Raw genomic sequence first — 19947 nt, 5'->3', positions numbered from 1 at the left:
AGACCAGTTAGATTTAAAAGATTCCATCAAATTAAATACATGCATTTAAATTAAAGACAGTCATAACAAAATAACAAGCCCCCAAGTACCTACCTTTAACCCTTTTCCCATCCATTCCAACGAACAGGGTTGCACTAGATGTGCCAACATTGGCCAGCATAATGCAGAGGAGCCAGATATTAAGTGCATCCAGCACTTCCAGCCCTGACCCCCAAGCCAGGAAGTGGAGTGTGAGATCAGACAGCATGTTCCCACTTTGGTGCACAGGCACAGACCTCAGGAACACGATGATCTACAAAGAGCATCTTGCTGGTATTCTCTTCTGAACTGCAGGCAAAAGTATGTTTCAGCCCAATGTTGGGACTAGGTAGGCAGTATGGGATATTCAACATCAAGAAGTAACTTGCCCTCAATAGGCAAGAACATTAGAGAAATACTGACCATAAAAGAAAATATATTGATGAATTATTGGAAACATTCTGATGGGATACTCTTGCAACCTTCAGCGGTAGTGCCAATGCAGCTTTGAAGTTGGTTGGGTAGGGCAACTCGTCATAGATCTTTACTGATGTTATTTTGTTACCAAGTGGAATGAAATGTACAACCACTTTTATCCCACCCACCTTCTCCACTGCCTTGCCCCACTTCTAATGGAACAGAGATCCATTCATTGTGAAATAAAATCACAGACAACTAACATCCACAGGCCTCTAGCAAACTTCCATAAATAGAGAGAAAGTCTCCTCACCTCTTGAGCTCGGGTGTCCCTCCTGTTGACGAACACTGCAGTTGTATAACAGTCTTTGCATGTTTGCCTGTACTACACTTAAAATAGCCATTTGAATAATTCACAAAAAGGTGCGTGTCTGGAAATAAAGGGTTGAAATTAAAGCTTTAGTTTAAATGAGCACACACAGCACTAACCACGGCTTGTCAAATGGTTGAAGCTTGCTACCTTATATTTACCCACTTACACCAAAGTTCCAGGACTTGTGCCCAGGAGAGATTAGATAGGTTGGGTTTCTCAAGGGAGTAAAGGAGACTGAGGGGTGTCCTTAGAGGTTTATAACATTATGAGGGGCATAGATAGGATAGATGGCCAGAGCCTTTCTAGCAGGGCAGTGGAGTCTAGAATTAGAGGGCACAGGTTTAAGGAGAGAAGGGAGAAATTTAAAAGGAGATCTGAGGGGTAAATTTTTCTTACACAGAGGGTGGTGAATATTTGGAACGAGATGCCAGAGGCAGTGGTGGAAGCAGATACAATTATAATGTTTAAAAGGCATTTGGACAAGTACATGGCTAGGAAAGGCAGAGGGATATGGGCCTGATGCATGAAAATGGAATCACAGACTAGCACTATGGTCAATAAGGTCCAGGTGGGCCAAAAAGGTTCATTTCTGTGCTATATGATTCTATGATCTACAGACCCAAGGCCCCTTTCATTTCAACGGGAATTTTAGGTTTGAGAAGCTGATAGACCAAAATATTAAAAAAAAAATCAGTGGGATTGGAAACAACAGTCCACTTCAGAAAATGTATTTTTTTTTAAACCACATAAATAACATGCCTCATTCATCCATTGGTATAAGGCTTCATACCTCGAACATCTATTTTCTGGCTGTGAACAAGCCCCAATATCCGTGTTCCACCATTTTTAGACTTCCTGCACACACTGGCATATGGAGGGCAGTCAGTGGGTCCTTCATGAACTCCTTGACAGAGATTCATGTAATACCTGAAAAATAAAACTAACATCAACCTGGGTGTAACCAACAGCAGATTCAGCTCTAGGACCTTGGTAAACATCCAAAAAGGCGACATACCCAAACAGCAACGCTACTTTAATTGAACTACTCTTTGGTCACAGAACAATAACCATCAGCATCGGGCTTACATTTTAAGTAAATTAGTCTTGGACTGCAGTCACTATATGCTGCCAAAGTGCTGACCACCCACCCTCAACGGTTCCATTAATGGCAGTGGGATTCAGTGTTGGAGGGGAGTACAACAAGCAGCCAATGCTACAGTTTCTGTCCATCCCAAGCATCCAAAAGCAACTAAAGGTCTTTGGAGGTATTTTTAGGATAGCATCCAGGAAGATGGCAACTTCTGCAACCCAATACTCAAGCTCAGGCCAGTCCTGACAGGGCTCAAGCAAGGGCTGTGTCACTATCCCAACACTCGCTTGAATCTTTTTCACTGCAATGCCGTACCTCACTAACAAACTCCCTTCTGGAATGGAGCTAATCTACAGGATGACTGGGAAGTCATTCAACCTACACTGCCTCTACTCTAGAACCAAGGTCACTCCAACTTCAGTCAAGTTGCAGTCTACAGACCATGCTTGCTTCTGTGCACATTGAGGAGCCAAGCACCAAATCAGCACCAACTCTTTCACGGAAGCAGACGAGGGAATGGGCCTTACACTTCACATCTGCAATACCGAAGTCCTCCACCAACCTGCACAGACTACACCACCTTCAGAGTGACAATGTAACAGGGAGATGCCCTGGATAACGTGGACCACTTTTCACATCTCAGAAGCTGCCTTTCAACATGGGTAGGTATCAATAAAATTTACCATCACCCTCAGTGCACCAGCGCAGCCTTAAGGTCTGAGTAAAGCAACACTTGAAAATCAGGACCCCAAATGGCAGCAGTGATTTCTGCCCTCATGAACACGAGGCACAAACTGCCTGCAGACACCTCAAACTACTACTGTTACAAAATCACCCTAACCCAGACCAGATTAAATGAACCAACGTCAGTGCTTTCTCCCAAACCCATATCTGCACTGAGGTCCTAGTTAGACTCTGTCAGTTCCTATGGGCTGGCCACATCAATAGTGTGCCAACACCCAGGCCTCTGAGAAACATTATTCAGAGTTCTGTCAAAGGAAGAGATTGAGGCAAGCAAAGGTAAAGATTCAAGGATGTGCCAAAAGCTCCTTGAAAATGCAAGATCACCACCAATTCCTGCGAATCTCTGGCCCATATCTGCTCAAAGTTTATTGGCAGCATTTGGGATGGTATTGAGAACCTAGACTCCATGCATTGGGAGCACACTGTAACACAGTGACCCACCCATTGTCAAGGCCTCCATACTGATTTTATCAACCACTTCAACATTGGAGTGAAGGTCATTCTCCACCCCAGAGACTGCCCAAGAAGTTTCCATAGGAAGGGCAAGCCTAGTGCCCTCCTATCCAGCACATTCATCCCTCCCTGAAAACCTCTGAGGGACATCACGTCATGATCTTGATGGGTGCACAGTTACTGCAACAAAAGCTACTCAGTCAACAAATAGTTCTACAAATAATGTACAAGCAAATTTACAAATGCCACCGGATTATAGAAAAATGCCAAATTCATACTCTGAAATATAGCCCATGTTGAAAGAATCTTTGCTCCACCTTCATGGACTGGCTTCTGCTGTTGTTAATATCCACAAGTTCAAGCAGAATTTTACTCCTGATTTCTGGTTTATCCCCTAGGGAGCAAACTGATCTCTGGGTGACACAGCTAGTAAAGCTGCTATTGCAAAGCACCAGCAACATGGGTTCAATCCTAACCTCTGGTGCAGTCTGTGTGTAGTTTGTATGTTCTTCCTGTCAACACGTGGATTCCTCGTGGGTGTTCTGGATTCGTCCCATATCCCAAAGGCGAGCGGGTTGCTGGCGTAATTGGTCACAGGGAGTTGTCCATGTGTGTGAGTGAGTGACAGATTCTAGGAGGGAGGCAATGGGAATGTGGGGAGAATGAAATGGGATCAATGTAGAATTAGTGCAAACAGGTGCTTGACAGTTGTTGCAGACTCAGTGGGCCAAAGTGCCTGCATGATTCTATAACTCTGAGCACTAAAAACTACCCTTAATAAATCTCCAGGCTCAACGTTCAAAACAGGAGAGAGAGAGAGAGAGAGAGAGAGAGAGAGAGAGAGAGAGTGTGAGTGAGAGTGAGAGTGTGAGTGTGAGTGTGCGCACACATATATATACACACACACACAGCTTCACAGGAAATCATTTAGTACCTCACCTAAGTGGCTATTATTCAAATGAGGATCAAGAGCAGAAATGTGTTCAACACCTGACCGAGGTGTGACCAAAAGTTGGAACATGCTGTTAACTGGCATCTGTAACTCATTGTTGAGTGGATGCTCAGTTTGAGAATTCATGTTGAAATCAATACTTGGACACTGAAAATATAGGAGGGTTTGGCAGGGAAGGAGGGTGGGATGGGATCAGCATTGATCTTACCAGATGGTTGAGCAGGCTTGTGGGGCTGTGTGGCCCACAGCCGATTCTACCCTTTGTCTCATGCTCTTAGCTGCACCTACTGAAATCTGGCAAAGGCATGGACATTAGCAAAGAGATCATTTTCCTTCCAATACAAAGCCCAAGAATCAAATGCATCTCTACCCACACTGACACAAATTAATTAAAAGCATAGATGAGAATGAATCTGGCAGCTTTCTGGTCCGCAAGGCAATTCCTTTCAAGTTGAAGATGCAAACACAGAGACTGAAGGGAGCTAGTACTTACGTATAACCATGAGAGGAGAACTTCCATGATCCAGTAAGGGAAGAAAGCATTCTTAAATCATAGGTCTTGTGTCTGTGAACTATCTTGCACTTCATTCGCTTGGGTGGACAAACAACACTCGTCCTCCATTCAAACACTGTCGAACAATCGAGAGTTTCACTCAACACCTCAGGACTCCCGACCTCAGCCATGTCATCACATCTGAAGATGATCGTTGATCTCCGAGTTGCAGTCGCTGAAACCATTGAATACAAGTTGATTAAATTATAACATGCATTACAAATTACAAAGTTGGACAAACTTGGGTTGTTTTCTCTGGAGCAAGAGGCTGAGAAGCGACATGATAGAAGTTTATAAAATTACGGCATAGATAGGGTGGATAAGAGTCTTCTTCCCCAGGGAAGAAATGTCAAACACTAGAGGGCATAATTTTAAAGTAAGAGGGGAAAAGTTTAAAGGAGATGTGTGGGGCAAGTTATACACACACATATGTACATAGAGAGTGGTAGGTGCCTGGAACACACTTCTGGGATGGTGGAAACAGACATGATTGTGGCATCCAAGAGGCATTTGGACACACATAAACATCAGGGATGTGGATCATGTGCAGCAGATGGGATTAGTTTAATTTGGCATCAGTCAGCACAGGCATAGTAGGAGTGAAGGGCCTGTTCTTGTGCTGTACTGTTCTGTGCCGAATTGTAAGTATTCGCACATATTTATCATGTCCCATTCAAGCAGAAAACACCAGTAGCCATTATGTACCATTGCTGCAGAAGTCCCATTGTCTATCCTTGTCATAGTCACTGGTTGTCGCACACCACAGCAATCCATCGGTTCTTCCTGTTGTAATGCACTCACTGTAAGACGTCCCAAGGAATTTGAAAGGAAATGTGCACAGCTTTCCAGTTCTGGTAACTGTTAAAGACATTGAGAAGCAGAACATGTCACCTCAAGTGCAGCATGCAGTTATCAGGACTAACCACAAAGATCTCCTATTCTGGATCTCACTTGCTTTTCAGGACAACTTGTCACCAGACTCTTGCTGCCTTCATGAGTGGCTTTTCTTTAAAAATCTAGGCTTGGACTAGTGTTCAACTACAAAGAACACACTTGATAGCAATGCAGGAATCATCCATCCCAGATTTATTTACCTTCCCCAACACAGGGCACTGAGGCACAATGCAGCCCACTATATAGTTGCCCCAAGGTCAACTAATGCAGAACTACCCGAGAGAGTTGGGGACCAGTGCATAAAGAGGGGATGCCACCCTCCTGTAATAGGGAACCAAATAAGAAATGACACATCCCTTCCAAACACTTGGCTAATAGCGTCTGTGAAGCAATGCATTGGTCATCCTTAGTGTTTTCTTTAGAACATGCAATAAGCTTAGTTAAATTGAATTAACAGTTCCCATCATTACCTTTTGGGCACAGTTCTGTACTGCCGTAGTGCAAAATTAAGGCTTGGTCCTGGTGTTTGTACTCTAGCGTCATTGCCTTTGGATTGCCAAAGGAGGCAGCTTTGTTTCCTGAGACCAAACAGACAGCACTGTCTTTACACTTATTGCCGGGCACATCTGTTACGTCCGCACATACATCAAGGTGATACGTCCTCTGTCCAGACTGAACCTGTGGGATCAATAACTCAGTTATTTTGGGATGTGACACTACTTTGAAGTACAAAGAGATACTTCGGATGCATATTTTCTTGTTCATAACTGTTTTTCCATGACGACATGCTTAATTATTAGGACTTAGTTACAAGTTCTACGCTTAAATAAGTTAGCAGTGCTAATTACATAGCTTCTCGATTAAACAGCAGTGTTGAGATGCATTATCAATCTGGTATGATACTTGATTTTTATTCTATTTGCAATGGATTGTGTTTAGCACTGGTTCAAAGTGCTCTCAGCTTACACCACTGAAAGTGAACCAAGTGTTAAGGCCTGATATAACACTGAAGAGAAATGCCAGGATTATCCCCTCAATACATCAAGTTGGAGCACCAAATCCAAGTTGGGTTGCAGCGAAAGGATAAACAATTGTACAACACCTTTAGAAACTTCATTATTTCCCAAAGCATTTTAAGAGGCATTGAGAGATCATCACTGGATAGTTGAGGAAACAGAAGCCAAGTTCTTACAACAGGTAATGGAAAAAGGCCGGGTAATCTTGTGGTTTTTTTTACAAAAAGTAATGTTGATTGAAGGATAAATACTGGTGAGAAGGTCCCTGCTTTACTTCACAATAGTGCTATGGAATCTTTTACTTATCTCCCAGACAGGGCCTAGGTTTGTATGGTTTCCTGTGAGAGATTCCACCACAGTTTACACCTGGGCACAAGTCCAGAATACACAGATTCCCACATTCCTATGCTTTCTCTTTAGTTCAAAAGATTTTCTCTTCTGGTATTTCCCCAATTTTCATTTGAAAGAGATCACAGAAACTTCTTCCACCCATGTCACTTTTAGTCCTTTTGCCAATCGACTCCAGTGAGTCCTCTGGATCACAAACCTGCTTTTGCTGCAAGCAGGTAACCTTATTTACCAAAACTAATTTTGAACAATAGCAGATTTTCCCATAACTTTGCCACATCCCAATTACTGCTACTGCGTCATTCTCCCATTCAGATACTTATCCCTGTAGCTCACCTTACAGATCATTTTCTGGGTATTTTATGTACATACAATCTTAAAACAGCTTAATCTGCTTTGCAAATGATGCTTTCTAATCTATTCATTGTAATGTCTTTCCTCATTGTCTGGGCACTTGAAATCTCTTGTCCAATTCTCCACCGTGGTGAACCCCTCCAGCCACCATACCTCTCACAAGGCAACAGCCGCTGCTTTTTTGTCCACTATCCCTTAACTCGCTTGGAGCTCAGAAATATGTCACTCTCACCTTTACATATACTCAGTAACAAAGCATCCAACAACTCTTTGGTGTAGTTAAGGTGACCCAAAACATGCTGCCAGTCAATGGCCTCCACTCTGTTGAGGTATAATCCCGCCATCTTGTGCAGAACACTCTCATCTCCTAAACAAGAATTTAATTACTCACATCAACACGATGTTGTGAGCATTAGCAACATTTGCCCTTTTCTCTCATCCCCCATCAATAAGTGGTACATTGACCAGAGGGAATTCGTTACGTGGATACACTGGAGAAACTGGGGATGTTCTACAATTCTTTTCAACTTCAAACTGCACTGACAAGATCATAACTTTTCCCATTTTAAATGGGAAGGAAACAACATAATTGTCATATAAAAGGCCCTTCATTATTGAGAGAGTCAGAGTTATACAGCACAGAAACAGGCCCTTTGGCCCAACCAAGATGCCCCATCCAAGCTAGTCCCATTTGCCAGCATTTGGCCCACAACCTTCTAAGCCTTTCCAATCCATGTACTAGTATTGGTTTATTATTGCCACTTGTATCAAAGTACAGTGAAAAGCTTGTCTTACAAACCGATCGTACAGGTCAATTCATTACACAGTGCAGTTACATTCAGTTAATACAGAGTGCATTGATGTAGTACAGGTAAAAACAATAACAGCAAGGTGTTACAGCTACAGAGAAAGTGCAGTGCAATAAGGTGCGAGGTCACAATTTCGAAGCTGTTGTACCTGCCTCAACCACTTTCTCTTGGCAGTTCATTCCACATACATACCACCCTGTATGGCTATTAACTTCCCCCCTCTCACCTTAAACCTATGCCTTCTAGTTTTTCATTGCCCAACCTTGGGAAAAAGTGCATTCACCCTACCTTTATAAGATAACCTCTCAGTCTCCAACGCTCCAAGGAATAAAGTCCTAGCCTGTCCAACCTCTCCCTATAACTCAGTCCCTCAAGTCCTGGCAACATCCTCGTAAATCTTTTCTGCACTCTTTCCAGTTTAATAACAGCTTTCCTATAAGCAGGGCAACCAAAAGTGAACACAATACTCCAAGTGCAGCCTCACCAGCATCCTGTACAACCACACCATGACCTCCTAACTTTTATACTCAATGCCCTGACTGATGAAGGCCAGTGTGCCAAAAGCCTTCTTCACCACCGTCTACCTGTGACTCCACTTTCAGGGAACCATGTACTTGTATTCCAAGATCCCTCTGTTCTACAACACATCCCAGGGCCCTACCATTCACTGTAAAAGTCTTTCCAGATGCACACATATCCTATGCTTCAGAATCCTCTCCCGTAACTTACCTACCACAGATATTAGCCTGACTGGTCTATAGTTCCCAGGTTTTTTTTTTGCCACCCTTCTTAAATAAAGGCACAACATTCACTACCCTCCAGTCTTCCAGCACCTCAAGTGGTGAGGCTGCACTTGGAGTATTGTGTTCAGTTTTGGTCACCCTACTAGAGGAAAGCTGTGGCTAAGGATGATGCAAATATCTCAGCCAGGGCTCCCGCAGTTTCTTCTCTAGCCTCCAAGTGCTCTTGGATATACCTGGTCAGGCCCTGGAGATCTGTCTACCTTCATGCCCTTTAAGAGGTCCATCACCTCCACTAAAAACACTAACACTGGAGATGAAAGCCTCTAGAATATTCTAAGAAGCGATTAAAAACAGGATGAGTACAACTTCAGCTTTATACTCCTCAACTCTAGTTTTAAAAAGGCAAGCATACATTGGTAAAGAGCACTTCAGTTCTTAATCAACCTCCTTTTAGTTTTACCATTGGAGTTTGCTGCTTGGAAATAACATGCATTTGTTGTCTATCCGCCCTTTACATAGATCTGTCTGCTATTTTACTGCTAGTCATTCCCCGACTTGTGCTCGAAAAATTCAATATTGTACCACTTATACCCGAGTTCACGAGGATCAGGATCCTCCAAAGCTTCCCATAATCCAAACAATTACCTGATATTTCCCTCCTGTTAAAGGAGATAAATCGAATGTGTAATGCAACTGTTGCTCAGTTAGTGAACAGCCAGATATAACCACTGAATCTGGACAGACCAGAGGAGTTGCCCATTCAAATACGTAACTGCACTCTGATTTTCTCATCATTTTTGGTCTTCCCTGTGAGAAAAAATAACATGGAGGTCACTTAATGGACAGGCTACCTCAAATAATTACTTGCATCAAGACAGCACATCCCTAGTTATTATTTACATGGGATGATTAAAATGTTTGTTAAATGCACAGTTTGGGTATCATATCCGGAATGTAGAAGCTGAGCAAGCTCCTTACCAGGTCTACGTCTCTGACGCAATGAAATACAATGAGGGAGTCGTAAGTAAATTTCTTGTTGGTTTGACAAGTGGTGTTGCTCGTAAAAGAAATGTAGATCTCCTGTGTCACCGTATTAATCTGTGGAGGTCCAGAGATATAACCAATGGCCTAAAATTGAAAAACAAAATCATTGAAACTCCCGAAGGTGTTATCACATTTTTAGTTATTCCTAGACCACAAGGCTTTGCTTCAAGTAGTTAAAGCAAAACCAAGCAGGTGTAGAGATACTGTTATACATTTGGAAGATTTGAACAATTCAAATAATATAATGGACATTGAATTTTCCTCAAAGAAACCAGCTAACTGCACACAGCCAAATCAATAACCCTCATCTCTGATATCAGAAGCTAAAACAGCCCCTTTAATATAGTTAGAAACCTCATCAATTTGTCACATTGCAAGGTAATTCACAAAAACATCAAACGAAACTCAACCAAGCTACAAATTGGGGTAGGTGACTGAAAAAATAGATCAAAATGTGGGTCTGTGGGAGCTTCATAGGGAAAACAGATCAAGGAGGGAAAATTTGGAAGTCCCCAAATGTTCAAGCGCAGGCAACCTTAATGAAAAGTTACCAATAGATGGAGTAATCAAATATCTGGGATCTACATAGGATGTAATCAGGCACATAAAATGGATTTATGGAAGGGAAACTGTTAGACAAATGCATTAGTTCTTTAATCATGTAACTAGCTATAAGGATACAAGAACCAGAGGAAGAACAAAGAACCCAGGTACTTCACGGATCAGTGCTGGACTTTCAGCTAATTATTATCAAAATTAACGACATGGAAAAGGCAGTGTAACAATCAAGTTTGCTGACAATATAAAGATTAGTGGGAAATTGAGAGGAGGACAAGGCAACTGCAAAGGGAACATGCAAGGCTAAATGAGTAGGTAGAAACATGGCAGATGAAATATGCATGGAAGTGCAGTAGAGAGAATTAGGTGCGAGACTACTAAACATAGGTGTTCACTTTACACTGTCTATACTTCTTGCTGCCTCGGTAAAGCAGCCAGCATAATCAAAGACCCCACCCACCCTGTACATTCTCTCTTCTCCCCTCTCCCATCAGGCAGAAAGCCTGAAAGCTCAAGGGCAAGGGCAGCTTGTTACACGACTATTTAACAGTTTCCTAGTACGATAAGATGGACTCTTGACCTCACAATCTACCTTACACTTATTGTCTACCTGCACTCTCTATAGCTGTTACACTTTATTCCGCATTGTTATTATTTTACCTTGTACTACCTCAATGCAGTGTGCAATGAATTGATCTGTATGAACGGTATGCCCGATGAGCTTTTCACAGTACCTTAGTGCATGTGACAATAATAAACCAATTCCAATAAACCAGAAAGATCTGACTAACCATATACAAAAAGCACAAAGACAGCAGATAGATACATCAAATAATCAGGGAGACAAAGGAAATGCTGGTCTTTATTGCAAAGGGGATGGAGTATAAATGTAGGGAAGCTTGTTACAACCACTCCTTGAGTAGTTAACATGTTTTGCTCTCCTTATTTGAGGCTGCACTGCATTGGAGTCTGTGCATCAAGTCCATTAGATTGATTCCCAGGATGAGGAAATTGTCTCAAGAGGAACAATTGAGCCTACACACTTTGGCCTGTGGAGGAACGAAAAGTGATTTCACAGAGACACAAGATTAAGGGGACTTTACAGCACAGATGTTGTATAGCTGCTTCCCTGGTGTGGGGACTCTGAGGAGGCATCATCAAGAAATCAGCCAGCCGAGGTTAAGATGGGAATCTGTGGCATTCTCTACCCAGAGAGGATGTTGAGCCATTCGGTATATCCAAGGCTGAGACAGTTAGAAAGTCAATTCTGGCATAAGAGAGAATGTTTACTCTAATGGCTGCTCTGTCATTCCCAATATCTCCCCAAAGTATCTGCAGTTTGCTGCCTCCATCTCTCTAACTGCTGCTCCCAGTCCCATTGCCTTGAGCCCCCAATCCCTTGCCTGTCCCACCTCATATGATCCCAACTGTGAAGAGACATGCATTTACCCATGTTGCTGCGAATTGGTAATTGCTATAGTATTGTCACATGTACTGAGGTACAATGAAAAAACTTTGTTTTGCACGCCAACCATACAGATCATTTCACCACATCAGGACATCAAGGTAGTACAAGGGAAAACAGTCACAGAATGCAGAATATAGTGTATCAGCTACCGAGAAAGTGCAGTACAGGCAGACAATAAGATGCAAGGCCACAATGAGCTGGATTGTGAGGTTGAGAGTCCATCTTATCATACAAGGTCCATTCAATAGTCTTATAGCAGTGGGATAGCTGTCCTTGAGCCTAGTGGTACGTGCATCTTCTGCCCAACGAGAGGCAAGAGTGAAGAGAGAATGTCCAGGATGGGTGGGGTCTCTGATTACAATGTCTAACTTCTCGCTGCCTTGGAATCATGGAGGCTGGTTTTCATGTGCTGAGCTGTGTCTACTACTCTGCAGTTTCTTGTGGTCTTGGGCAGAGCAGTTGCCATACCAAGCTGTGATGCATCCAGATAGGATATTGTATCACCATTTGATTGTAAGAGCTTAGAGACCAACATTTAGGGCTCTTCAGGTCCCACAGTTCACGTACACGCCACACACCTTTACCCAGGCAGGCGATATTCAGTTCCTCAGCCCTTCAAATTTCCTTAAACTACCTTGACCAGATCAGGCCCAAATTGTTTACAGCCCATGTTCAGTGGAGTGTATTCTTACTTGCCAGCTATCCTGAAGCTGACCTGCTTCATTGCTTATGGGGAGCACGCAAGAGTGGAATCAAGGCAAAGAATGGATGAGGCATGGTCTTACTGAATGGTGGAGCATGTTCACGGGGACATGATCTACTCCTGCTCAAACATCATGCATTTCACTGGATGAATGACACCTCACACTGAGTGGCACTGGCCTGGATTTCTGCTCACCTCAGGACTGAAAGCACTGAAACGAGTCTGAGGCTTCGGCTTTGAAGCTGCCATCAGAGTGACAAACCTCCATTTTGGGGATACAACAGATATGATAAATAGGGAAGTGCAGTGGATCTATTTCAAGTTTTTGACAACCTCTCCAGTAATCTTGAGTGGTACGTCAAGGAGGTAAATTAGGAGAGGATAACAAAATTGGCTAAAAATTTGTTTGAAGCAGGGAAACAGTAGGAGTTATGGGCAGTTTCCTCTCTTCAGATAGCTGAAACAGGTAGTGCTGAGTGGTGGGACTTGATAACATACAATCATGAAATGGTTACAGGTGGGAGGCAGCTATTCAGTATGTCGAATGGCTCCACACCCTGCCCTGTCTCTATACACCTGCAAATTTTTTGACACAACCAGCATCCTTCTGAATATTAGAGACTGGTTGATCACTAATGTACTAGTGTACAGAGGTGGTGGAGGAGTTAGATACAATGAATATGTTTGATAGGCATTTAGACAGACACTTAAATAAGGCAAGGAAGGACAAGGCCCTAATCCAGGCAAATGGGGTTAGTGTAGATGGGCATGGATGTGGTGGGCCAAATGGCCTGTTTCTGTGCTGTACAACTCTATGGCTCTGTTACAATTATATCTGCCTCCACTACTTCCCTCAGTGCGTTCCAGACACCAAGCACTCCCTATGGAAGAAAATGGTTCTTTCATCAGCAAAAATGTTTCTGCCAACAGCAAATTTGAGTTTACTGCCCAGTTTGAAGGAAAACCTTTCCAGCTTCTCCAGTCTATCCTTCCCAGAGGAATCTCAATATAACAGAGCTGGTGTCAAGGTCCACTCAAATAATCTTCTGAATGCTGCTGCCAACAAGTATGGAAGCACAGCTAAGGAGATGGATTTTCCACAACAATATTAACATTATCTGCCATTTGAAAGTCCCAGCTTTCTCTTAGAGTCAGACCAAGACAGCACAAATACAGGCTCTTTGGCCCAGCCAGTCCATGCCAACCACGGTGCCCACCCAGCTGGTCCCAATTTCCTGCATTCAGCCCATATCCCTCTAAGCCCCGCTCCTCCATGTACCTATCCAAGTGCTTCTTAAATGATACCTGCCGCAACCACTTCTGGCAGCTCGTTCCATATACTCACCACCCTCTGGGTGAAAAAGTTTCCCTCAGGTTCCTTTAAAATCCTTCCCCCCTCACCCTAAACTCATGTCCCCTAGTTTGGGACTCCCCTACCCCTGGGGAAAAGACTTACCATTTACCTTATCTGTGCCTCTCATAATTTTAAACATTTCTATAAGGTCAACCCTCATTCTCCTATGTTCCAAGCAATAAAGACCTGGCCTGGCCAACCTCTTTCTATAACTCGGGCCCTGTAGTCCTGGCAACATCCTCGTAAATCTTCTCTGCACTCTTTCCAGTTTAACCACATCTTTCCTATAACAGGGTGACCAAAACTGTAAACAGTACTCCAAGTGCGGCCTCACCAACAACTTAATGTCTTCCTTCCCATCCAATAATGGCTTGGTATTCTCAAAAAGCAGGATGTAGTGATATTTCCGATATTTACCCAGAGGCCATCAATTAAAACATCCATAAGCACTGGGTACCCACCAAAATTAGAGGCTGTATCCATACAGTTCCACGGCGTTTGAATGTGCGCTCAACTTACCACAGGCGGCCCATCCACGGGATCCATACACACAGATGAACCAGGGGGGCAGGTAATCCCTGGCAGAGGGATCAGTGGCTGGCAAAGACTGATGTAAAAATCAGGCGAGTCACCTTGGCCATCAGTCACATCTTCATCCTCTGCTGTATAATACCCATTCTTCTGGATCAGAGGACTCAGGTCAATGATTGAGCTACCGTTCTTCACTGAACATCTCACCTAGCGAACAAACCAGGAAGTTGAAGAAAACGACAAGTTACTTTGTAATAGGAAAGAAAACAGCTATGTTTAGATCAATAGCCATCACTACTTATATAAACACTAAAGCAGAAGAGCAAAATTCATCTAAGTTAACAATTACAGAAATGAAAAGAAAACTGTGTGAATGTTTCTTTTAAATAAACTTGAATTGATTATAAAAATGCCAGTTTTTAAGATTACAGATTATAAAGCTTCTGCAAGAACTACCTCATGTTCACAGGCCAGCTGTGTGTGCCAAGAAAAATAATGAGTGCAGGTCTTCTCATCCGAAGCCACCAGAACTGGACCAGTACCTGCACCCGCACCTGAGCCACAGACAAAGCTGAAGATACTTCTGTGATGAAGTGCAGGGTTGCTGGAGCAGAGATCACCTCCATCATATGTGAGTCTCAATACACGATCGATGTAAGTCAATTTGTTGCTGAAACGCCCTGCGTTGATCACATTCTGACCTTCTATGATACACACACCTACACAACAAAAAGTGCGTTAACAGCAGTACTCTGGAATGAAACGTCAGGACTTCAAACACATCAACAGCTTCCACACCACAATGTTCACTGCATTCATTTAAAATGTGCCACTTTATTACAAAGGATGCTTTGATGAACTGAACCAGGTGTAGTTCATGCACTACTGTATTGATACAGTAATAATTTCCCCCATCACTCCCAAGTGTGAGGGCAGTAAGGAAACATGAATTTGGAATTGCACACTTAGGTATAATCCACCTCGTGTAGAAAATGGGTTTTACATAAAAATTGCTTTCCGCAGAAATGGTTCAACAAATGGCAAATTGGCTAATGACAGTCAGTTGAGTGAATTACCCTATTTAATCATGGGGAGGGAAATAAAAGATAACCATCTTCTTTTCTCTACTGAACATTTTTGCCTTAAAGTCCTCTACCACACTCATCTCAAACCAATTAAAGCAGTTGATCAACTAACCTTCAGACTAGTTGATCAACTGCTTCTGCAGCTTTCCTCCTTCCCCTCCCATTCAACAAGCCAAGGTTTGGCATTTTTCTGTCCTCAAGACATGACTCAGAGACTTGATCTCAATATAGGCTAAAATCACATTTCTGCTGGAACACTACACTGAGGTCTTAAATTCACAGCCCCATTTGCAATCTCAGGTAACACAGAAAAAATCCCCATGGAACTATCTGTTTCATTCGGCCCATCAAGTGAATGGTAAGCTCTGAGCATCCCCTTTAAACCCATCCCCTTAATTTCACCATAACCCATTCTCCCTCACATATCCAACTCCACCTAATTGGGTGATCACCTTGTGGAGCACCTGCCTTCAGTCCACAGAAGTGACCCGAGCTTCTAGCTGCCTGCCATTTGAATTCACTATCCCACTCCAACCTCTGACTGTGGTTTCTGGCACAGTTACTGAGAGTTGCTACACAAGCTTGAGGAACAACGCCTCATCTTGCATGTAAGCATGTTGCAGATGGCAGGAGTCGGTACCGAATTCTCCAACTTCAGATAATTTGATCTTTGCATTTATCAGTACTAGCCATCTGTGCTTGCCATTCCTCTTTTCTTTTATTTGTATATTCTGACCTGCTCAGTACATCCCAGACTAAACACCACCTCCAGACTTCACATTAGCAATGCTTTCCACAAAGTTTAACTGTCCATTCAATGGCTACATTTCATTCTATTACTGATGTTCCCTTTGCAACCCATTGCCATCTCCCACATTCTCTACTACTTAAGACTTTCCCTCCAAGTTCTGATGAGCGGCCTTTGACCTCAAAAGTTAACTGTTTCTTTCCACTGATGCTGCCTGACCTGCTGAGTTTTCCAGTATTTTCTGGTTTTATTCAACAGTGAGGGAAATCTGACTGAAATGACACATGGACTTGGTGAGACTTCATGTGGAAGAATGCAGTTTTGGTCTCCATACTTTGGGAAGGATATAGTTACAGAGTAGATTCACAAGACTGGTTTCAGGGGTGAAGGGATTGCCCTCAAGGAGAGACCAAGGATGGTCTATACTACCTGCAGTTTAGAAGATGAGGGGCAATCTCATTCAGATGGACATGATTCTGAGGAATCAAAGGGTATATGAAGAGAGGGTACTTGTTCTGACTGGAATTCAGGACCATAGGCAATAGACTTTAGAAATGGGGTGAAGAAAAAGAGATTCTTAATCAGGAGGACTGCAAATCTTTCCAGTTCTCTACCTCAAAAGTGCAGCAGATGCTCAATTGTTGGATATATTTAGGACAGAAAAATTGGATTTTGAGTAAGGGCATCAAATAGGGGGACGATGGGGAAGTGAACTTAAGGTACACAGTCTCACTGAATCACAGACCAGGTTTGAAGGACTGTGAGACCTGCTGTTGCAACTATGTTCTTATGGCAGGCAAAATACAAGGTGGACAATTTTGAGGGTTACACCTTTGGCAGAAAGTTAATACAAATCAAATGGCACATTTAAATGGGATTCAGGGAGATACCTGGAGGTTTAAGGAATATTTAAAGGTGGCTGGACAATGGATAAGGAAACTACACACACACACAATCCTGGTTGGTTGATCTGGAAAGCACTAGATCAAAGGAATGGGATTACTAGTACAATAGACAATGGCTTGAGGGATACGATCTTCCGAGTATCAAGGCTTGAATAAATAATTTTATTGAATAAATCTTTTATTATTCCAAGAGGAGCACTTTTAGAATACTTCATCTACTACTGCCCTCCCACTAATTACATAAGTATTATTCCTCTTTGAAACTTGGACTCAACATCATCAATCCCCCTTTAATAATAATTAGCAAAATGCTGCCATAAATTGGGATTACCATCCAATGCGGGTAAATTCTAATTCAATACATCCATGGTAAAATTTCACAAAGGACAGCCCTGCCTCCAGGGGAGAACAATGCAGTTTCACGCCAAAATGACTGTGATGCAGCAAACTAACCACTACCACACGTTAGCAATCTTTTCAATACATACCAACATTACCACCTGAACATCCAGTGTTCTCCACCTTATCGCAAACATTAAGGCGAATGAATTTGTCTCTGTTTTTGTGGTCATATACAATGTGACCCTGTCTGGTTCGCAGCGTGTTTAGGTCAAATAGGTGCCCTGGGTACATAAAAAGACAATATGGGGGAAAAACTCCAACAGGTAATTAAGCCAAATGAATTCATGCACAAATCTTTAGTTAAATGCAAACTATAAACATTTGATGACATCAAAAAACGACCACTCATCTAAGGATTACTACGCAAAACATTTCTGTTGGTGGTATCCGAAACTACAAATTCCTCCAAAGAAATCATTTTAGTATGAAACAAAGTGAAGTCCCAGCATAACACAAATGTGGATTAACCTAGGGATACCATGTGTTGCAAATAATTGGCACAACTCTGGAGGACTGCAGCTGGACAAGTGCTTTACTGCTTTAAGATTTAGACAGAGGAATCATAATTAACTGCTTTAACCTTTAGTTGGGCATTTGGAAAGGGACTGTAAAATGCACACTGACCTGTAATGGGGTTAGTCACCATGCACTGATTGTGTATGTTCTTGGTCACTGGACAGGCAGCGGCAGTAAACCACAAAAACGTATACTTGCAATCTTGAATGGCAGTGATCAAATATGGCTTTGTGTTCTACAAAAAAAGGGGGCATTTTCAAATTCTAAGTATTTCATGACTAAAATTTGACCCAAGAATTGATCAAAATAGCTTACAACTGGCACCCTCTCTCCAGTACAAGCTTCCAAAAGCCAATTATGTTTGAGGCAAGTCCATCCCCCAGGTTCAGTTACCAGAATTGCACTTATACTGGATAGAATTCAACTAAAACAAACTCAATATCAAAAATAAAAGGAAGTTACTGCTCGAGTTCTTCTCTGTCAGGTCTAACCCATTATAATATATAACTGACACAGCTGACTGAACAATGTTCATGGAGACACACTGGAGAGTGGAGGAAGAGTTGGGGAGGGTGCCAAAGTAGGTTTGGGACAGGGGCTGTTCTGCGTAGCCAACAAAAGGCGAGGCATAGCTAGAGCTCACGACTACACCTGATCTGTAGAAAGTGGGAGGAATCGAAAGAGAAGTTGTTCAGGGAAGCAGTAGCTATACACTGCACTATACACTTCCCTCTACACTCTCAGCTCTGATGCAGGGTCTTGACCCAAAATGTCAGCCATCTCTTTGCCTCCACAGATGCTGCTTAACCTGCTGAGTTCTTCCAGCATTTTTTTTTTGCTTCAAACAATGTTCTTGTTTTCCCATTGTCAGGATTGTTTCAGGAAAGTGCTTTTACAGTGTGGGTACAGTGCAGATTCGCAGTTCTGCTGTGTGCAATGTGATACCACAGGCAGATGTGTGATATTGGACTAAGGAAGTAAACATTTAAGTTCATCACCTCTCTGTTGATCATATCATATTAGGTAGAGGCTTAATACAAAGGGGCAATAAAACTGATCTGAAATTTGCAGCAAGGTTTTGAAGTAATGACCGGGAGAATTTGCCTGAAAATTCCCTTAACTTTCTCTGTTAAAAGTTCTTTAATTTTACACTGACCCACAATGGAGTAATAAAGAACAGGGGAGTGGACCAAATAACATCAACTTGCAATCTAGTGGATTGCCAAGTTTGTAGTGCACAAAAGGTTTATTTTTAGTGACAGGTGCCCATGATGAGCAGGAGAGCTCCACCTGCTGCCAGATCACTGTGGATGCAGATGGAGAGATCTGGAGGTTGGACTGCAACAGCTCACTAAAGTCACTTCGGCACCTTCACTCTGCCACAAGGCCTTTACCCTGGAGACACATCACATCAGCTCAGAGTTCTGCACCATTCTGACTCTCACTGTCAGCCAGATTACTATCACTGGGTAGATCAGGATGACCTGGCTTGGATGATAAGGACTTTTTTCCTCAGATTCACCCACACCCAGAGAACAAAGTAATTCTAAAATTGACAGTCCTACAAATTGGCAGTAGCTATTTTTTATGCTTCAACACTTATTTATTCCTTCAAAGACTGGTTTGTGTTGTGATGACTAATTTCTAAACTATTATCAATCTGGGCCAGTGAACAGAGTGGCACATTGAGTGTTGTATCACTGTGCCTTACTTCCGGACAGTAATAAACTGTGGCTGTGCATCAGTTGAGGCAATTGCATTACAGATAGAGCAGAAAAGTTATGAATAAAGCAAAACAGGCATCATGAAACAAATAGACCAAACAAATAGACTCGTAGGAAGAAAGGTTTCCTAATATGAAACAGTACA

At 42.6% G+C, this 19947-nt stretch overlaps 1 protein-coding gene across 1 annotated transcript in view; it reads right to left on the bottom strand.

Annotated features, from left to right (window-relative positions):
• The window catches only part of igf2r (insulin-like growth factor 2 receptor), a 118213-nt gene that overhangs the window by 13600 nt on the left and 84666 nt on the right, over positions 1-19947 (bottom strand). The window contains exons 32-42 of the mRNA XM_052012070.1: positions 18187-18313; positions 17649-17783; positions 14879-15141; positions 14411-14629; positions 9743-9892; positions 9410-9571; positions 5965-6172; positions 5306-5458; positions 4541-4775; positions 1599-1735; positions 749-866 (exon numbers count right to left, since the gene is read on the bottom strand). Of these exons, the coding sequence (XP_051868030.1) occupies positions 749-866; positions 1599-1735; positions 4541-4775; positions 5306-5458; positions 5965-6172; positions 9410-9571; positions 9743-9892; positions 14411-14629; positions 14879-15141; positions 17649-17783; positions 18187-18313 (1907 nt within the window). The remainder of the gene's footprint in view (positions 1-748; positions 867-1598; positions 1736-4540; positions 4776-5305; positions 5459-5964; positions 6173-9409; positions 9572-9742; positions 9893-14410; positions 14630-14878; positions 15142-17648; positions 17784-18186; positions 18314-19947) is intronic.

The sequence above is a fragment of the Pristis pectinata genome, chromosome 3 (genome assembly GCF_009764475.1).
Source record: "Pristis pectinata isolate sPriPec2 chromosome 3, sPriPec2.1.pri, whole genome shotgun sequence".
Lineage (NCBI taxonomy): Eukaryota > Metazoa > Chordata > Chondrichthyes > Rhinopristiformes > Pristidae > Pristis > Pristis pectinata.
Note: the sequence above shows the minus strand (reverse complement) of the source record. Positions and strands in the feature narration are given on the sequence as shown.